The sequence below is a fragment of the Diplotaxodon limnothrissa genome, linkage group LG22 (genome assembly GCF_057381915.1).
Source record: "Diplotaxodon limnothrissa isolate DT_005_m linkage group LG22, D_limnothrissa_male_GT1.1, whole genome shotgun sequence".
Classification (NCBI taxonomy): Eukaryota; Metazoa; Chordata; class Actinopteri; order Cichliformes; family Cichlidae; genus Diplotaxodon; species Diplotaxodon limnothrissa.
In genome coordinates, this window is record NC_140616.1 from 2646054 (window position 1) to 2652053 (window position 6000).

The window sequence follows — 6000 nt, forward strand, 5'->3', positions numbered from 1 at the left end:
AGTAATCCCTTACTTTACTTGTTACTTTAAAAAAGTAATCGGATTACAGTAACGCGTTACAAGTAACGCATTGTGGTCCAGGATCATAGTTGGCGTTTGGTCCTCTCGTGTGCTGATTTCAGCTTTTTTGTGCAAAGTGCTCATGAGCACAACATTTTTCCCCTTTCTGGGGCAATAGGACACCAGCGCTGTAGTGTCTCTGAAGGCAAATATGGAAGACTGAGGGACCCTGTTCCTGGTTACCAGCAGCTCAGCAGGGAGTTCAGCCTGTTCTTTCGGACTGTTCCAACCATCGTGAGTTTTCTCTTTGGAAGCTCCTGACCTAAGCTGTATCTTGTGAAAAAACACAGGTTATGTTGTGAGACCTTGTACCATATCTAGCACAACCCTTGAGCCCTGATTCTTCTCTGGGGCTCCTCCAACCAGCTTTCCAGTGTAAACTTGCATTTCCAGTGCATAGCTGGTGTCTGCATCACATGCTGCCCAGATTTTTATGCCATATTTGGCTGGTTTGGAAGCCATATTGCCTAAATGGGCACCGACCTCTGAATCCCACTGTGACATTGGGGCCTGGGTTATAGAGTAGGGGAAGTTGCTCTATCCACTGGTCCCACACTGTCCTAACAGCCGCCAGCTTGTCTCGCTCCCGTCTGACAGCTTTCGTCTCTCGATTATCAAATCGGATTACTCTGGAGAGAATGTGAAAAGTCTCCAGAGACATTGTGGCACAAAATATAGCCCTGCCTGTCTCTGCATCCCACAGACTGGCTGTTGATTCATCCTTTGATTTATAGACCCCGGCCAGGACGAGGACTCCCAAATATGCATGTAAATGCATTTTATCTAACTCTTTCCACTTCTCCCCCAAATGATGTCTGACTTGATGTCTGTCACGCGGGTCACTGCCACCCTGGTCGGCCCTGGCACTGTTCTTATTATGTTTTCTGCAGAAAGTTTTGCCACTTTTTTTTTTAGATTTTTCACATTTAAAATGGGTCAATTGAACCTGCAGCATAACAGAAGGGTTAAGGCAAATATACAGTTATATCAATAGGGGATGAAACATAGGACTTAAACAAAAAAACAAGAACAAAAAAAATGAGCATCTAAAAAATTATCAAAATGTTTCAAATGCAGTAAAACTAAAGTCACATAACGATGAAATCAAGGCTCAATGTTAGCAGTTTGGCTGCTGCCATGTTCGCTTTTCTTCTTTGTGGCCAAATAGCTGAACAGCTGGAATCAAAGATACTTGAATAAAATATTTTAAATGTTCCTGAAATGCTCTCGGTGTGGGTCTTACCTGATAAACCTTGGTTCATTGAAAGGCAGGCAAAAGCAAATAGTAACTGAAAGGGATGAGTGGTTTCAGTAGAGGGAGACACATCAGCTCTGCCTGTGAAGATCGATACTGTTAACTGAGGTCCAGGTGAGAAGAATCCGTGATTGTTGTTCTTGACTGCAACAGTCTCATTTGTTGGAGGCACACAGAAAAACTTTGGTGGAATGTGAATTTCCAAATGGGAATCCAGACGGAGAATCTGCAAATAAGAATAGAACAAATAAGTCCTTTCCTTTCAAGGAAGACACACCGGAGCTGGTAAGAGCAGCCAGATGATCCCACGGTCCTCAGGTTAGATGAGTTCCACACAAGCAGGGTTCCAAGATGAAATCCACACTCATAACTGGAGAGATCAGAGACAATATCAGTTAAAGACTGAAGAACACTAATACGAGCATGTAACAAAGGAGGTCTGACAATCACCATGTGGTGATGTGATCTTGTTGGGGAGTGTGACACCACAAAATACAGACTTGACTCAGACACCGTATGGGATGGATATAACAAAGACGGCTTGATAAGGAAACCACAGAGCAGAGCCTCTGTTCTGTCGGTTAACTGATCCTGGGCATTGATAACGTGCTGGTGGTAATTCAGAAGCTGGGAAAATGTTTCTTCAAACAATGTTTCTTTCCTTGCTTATGGGTCATAGGTTAAATGAGATAAGACCCACCCTGATAGATCATAACAGTAAAGTATTTGTTTTTCCAGCCATCATCCGTCCATCGTTCTGGTGTTCAGGCACTCTACACTGACTTGCTGCAAAGGAAAAAACAGTGCTGCTATGTTCAACTTATGTATTTATTTATTTTAATTTGTGCATTTTTTAAGCTTGAGCACCTGCCCCCCATATGTGTATGGCTGTGCCTACTGGAGTTTATTAAAGACGTGCTTTTGGTGTAGCTGGCTTTCAGAGCATTTTCAGGCATCTAAGAAATGGTAATAAGTTGATAGCTTAGCATTCCAAACTGACATGACAGCACCCTAAATGCTAACGAGGCTTCAAAATGACTTCACAAACTAATGGGTGTTGTCATGGCAACTAAAGCTACAACCACGTTTAGTTATAGTTTAGGTGTAAATAAATAAATCAATTCAATTTTATTTAAACAGCGCCAAATCACAACAACAGTCACCTCAAGGTGCTTTATATTGCAAGGTAGACGCTACAATAATACATGCAGAGAAAAACCCAACAATCCTATGACCCCCTATGAGCAGCACTTTGGCGACAGTGGGAAGGAAAAACTCCCTTTTAACAGGAAGAAACCTCCAGCAGAACCAGGCTCAGGGAGGGGCGGGGCCATAAAAAAATAATAGACTTAATTAAACAGTCACAACAAATGAAAATGACAGTAAAAGTAACACAGCTTCTTGTTTGATCTCTTTTATTTTTTCCTTATGACTTATCATTCTTCATCTTTTGATCTATAATATACATGTCAATATTTTCAGTGACTCGGATATTAATTTCCAACAGCATCAGTAACTTAGAAATAGCATAACCATGAGTTACATATAATGTAACTTAAAGTTACATTATATGTAACTTAGGATAAAACTGCAAACATAGCGTATATTGCAGTGGACTACATACAGTAAGCGCCTGACGGCCTAATAGGTTTTCTTGCAGTAACACCATCTACTCGTTCTGCAGTAGGATTTTGTGTTTGTTGTTCATAGATCAGGCTTGTATCTGAGACCAGGAGTTCAACTGTAATTTAAATGGAATTCAGTAATCCTGTGTGACCACCACATCTGCACCAACAGAGCTCCTCTGTGTCACACTGCTAAGGTCAACAGTGACTGTTAGAAAATCAGCTTGCTAATGACTGTGTGCATTTCTGTGGGACTCTAGGTTTCTTCCTGGTACAAACATCTCCATCCCCACACACTACTTTATTGTGTTGACCAGCTGCAGGGACTCTGCTCAAAGCGTGACTTCCTGTGACAGCGAGCTGCAGACTGTATCCTTCCTCCTCCCTCACAGAGCTAACAACCTGGAAAGTTGCAAAGTAAGTGTCCTGATGTCATAGTTTTTCAAAGAAAAAACAGTACTCACTTTGAGTGACCACAGCCTGACAAATGACTGGAACACTTTGTATTGCTCAATGTGAAACTGACTCCGAATGATAGTCTACTATTCCTCACTCAACCCATTCACAAGGCTCCATTGTCTTCTGTTCCCATATAGCGATAACACTTTGCTATGGCAATACAATTCATGTCTATTTGTAGACTGAGAGCATGGTTGCAGCAGGTTGAAACTTTTTTGGGGTTTTTTAGTTCCCTTTTCTTCCTTGTTTTTTTTCTTCTTCAATCGTTTCCATTTATAAACATTTACCAGTCTTGGCCAAGATACCAGGAAACTGTTGTTCGCTCCCACATTTCCTGCTGCAGGACAAAATATCACATTGTTTGCCATGAAATAACCCTTATATAACACTCAATGTGTGTTTCTGTGATAAACTAAAGTATAGTCACATATAAGTATATTTTTAATGTTTTGTACATGGATTTGTTATATAATGTAAGACATATACAGTGTTTCAAATAACGTACCCTGGTGCAGGAAAGGTAGAAGAATAAGAGGGTAAACTGGATTACATAAGTCAGACATACTGTAATGTAGTGGTTTACATATTTGCCTGACGGGCAAAAGATCTAAAATGCCTCGACTTAAAAATCTGCCTAGTGAAATATGCAGCTCTACCTTTTGAGGCGATCCCTTGATGAGAAAGAGAAGCAGGAAGTAGCTCACGTTAATCAGATGTTCTGAAAAAAGAAACAAGAACACACATCAGACAGATGTTTGATTCCAGCTGTTCAGAGTCCAAAATTAGCTAAATATCAAGAACTGGCTTAAATATTCCTTTATGCTAGTTAGCTGGCTAACATGAGTTCAAGCAGGTCTTGCGCCTCGGAGGAGTGAGGGACTTTGTGATGGAATAACATAATGTGTTACAAGCTTTTATCTCCCAAAGATAATAGAAACTATTTGTTTGTTGTATTGGCAGAAATGCTCCCAAGTTGTGTGGATGTACTTTTTACTGACAAGTCATATTCATTCAATTTATGTTGAATTATTTTGAAAACCCACTAGCTATGGACCATGAACACAGAAACCTACTCTAAGATTGTTGTAAAAAAAAAAGACTGAATGATGACTGAATGAACCCAGAAGTGTCCAAAACACTCAACCCTCTAAATAGCTTGAAAGTACTAACTACTTTCTTTTAATTCAATACAGTAAAATAGTGCTGATCAATTACCATAATAAATTAATGACGATATAAGACATTGTTGCCAAAGATGTCCATCGTCATCATGGCTCACTAAGCTTTAATCAACTTGTATAGCTGCAAAAACACTCTGTTGAGACAGCTGGTATACAGCTACCGCAAACAATATTCAAAACAGTTCCACTGTTCATAAAAATGGTGAATGGCATCCATACAAAGTTATGATTTTTAATTGTTTTGCCTTTTTCCTTCCACAGAGTACAGAAGCAGAATCTCAGTGGGTTGAAGATCACATGTGGTTCCACCAGGCACGAGTCAGGGATGTTGAGTGGCTCACAGGGCTGGACTTTTACCAGGGTAGCAACCGACCAGTCCCAGAGCTGCTGAGGGTGAAGACCCGCCCCACAGCAGCCATTTACAGAAAACAATAAAATAACCCATAAGCACTCCTTTAGTTATGTCATGACACTGGTAGCACTGGTCATCAGTTCATCAATGAATAAAGTAGAAGTTGAAGGAATTAACATTGTCATTGGGTCTTCTCAAAACAGAAAAAAAACATCCATACTGATCCTAAAAGAAGTTATTTATAATATACAGTATTATATTCTCTCCTATCGCAGAGATTTTGGGTTTGTTATTGGATAAACTGACTGCCTGCTCAGTCATTCAGGCAGGGAAATCCCCCAAGAAGGTGGTTCTGTTGATCTGGAAGTTTTCAGTGCGAGAAACCTTCCATTGCTCATCCAAGTGACTTGTTCTGTCTCCACTGAAAAAGGAGACTAAAAAACTCAGACTTTTTACTCATAATTCTGGGATGGAAAAAATTAAATTAAGTCTGTCTTTAATTAAAATTAAAGACGTTCAATTTAAAGTTTCACACAGGACACCTGTGTTTCCACACTCTGGGATAGAAGTAGAGATATTTTTGCAAATATGTAAGTATATGTGAGTAAAAATCCAACGAGGGTGCAAGTCACAAGTCCTCTCAGTAACGTTTCATGGGTGGGTCACAGTCTGCCTCAACCGTTTGGAAGAGAATAACCGAAATGTAGAAGATGACACATTATCTACTAGCACAAACAGCATTTTTGATTCAGAGACAAAACCCTTACTGTGACACACCTCGAATACCACACATGTCCAACTTGCACCAAATTCTACAGGAAACACAACCACAGCATGAACATTTTGCTGCTGATGCTCACAACATTTTTAAATGTTTGGCTCAGGGCAAGCATGTGATTAGTGGTCTAACAAGAGGAAAAATCACACAAGTAAAAACAAAGTTACTCACTGTATTTGTGGGCCAAAAACTGCAGAATGGATAAAAATGGCGTTCAGGATAAAAACTCTGGAGCCCGGTCCCTTGCTGATGACACATTACAGTTCTCTTGGTTTGGATGTTTATTCGCC

The 6000-nt window shown here is 40.2% G+C and overlaps 1 protein-coding gene across 1 annotated transcript in view; it reads left to right on the forward strand.

The window, feature by feature from the left end:
* The window catches only part of LOC146609129 (venom phosphodiesterase CdcPDE), a 44146-nt gene extending 39052 nt beyond the window's left edge, over positions 1 to 5094 (forward strand). The window contains exons 24-25 of the mRNA XM_085346723.1: positions 3201 to 3357; positions 4842 to 5094. Of these exons, the coding sequence (XP_085202849.1) occupies positions 3201 to 3357; positions 4842 to 5015 (331 nt within the window). The 3' untranslated portion in view covers positions 5016 to 5094. The remainder of the gene's footprint in view (positions 1 to 3200; positions 3358 to 4841) is intronic.
* Positions 5095 to 6000: the final 906 nt, after the last annotated feature.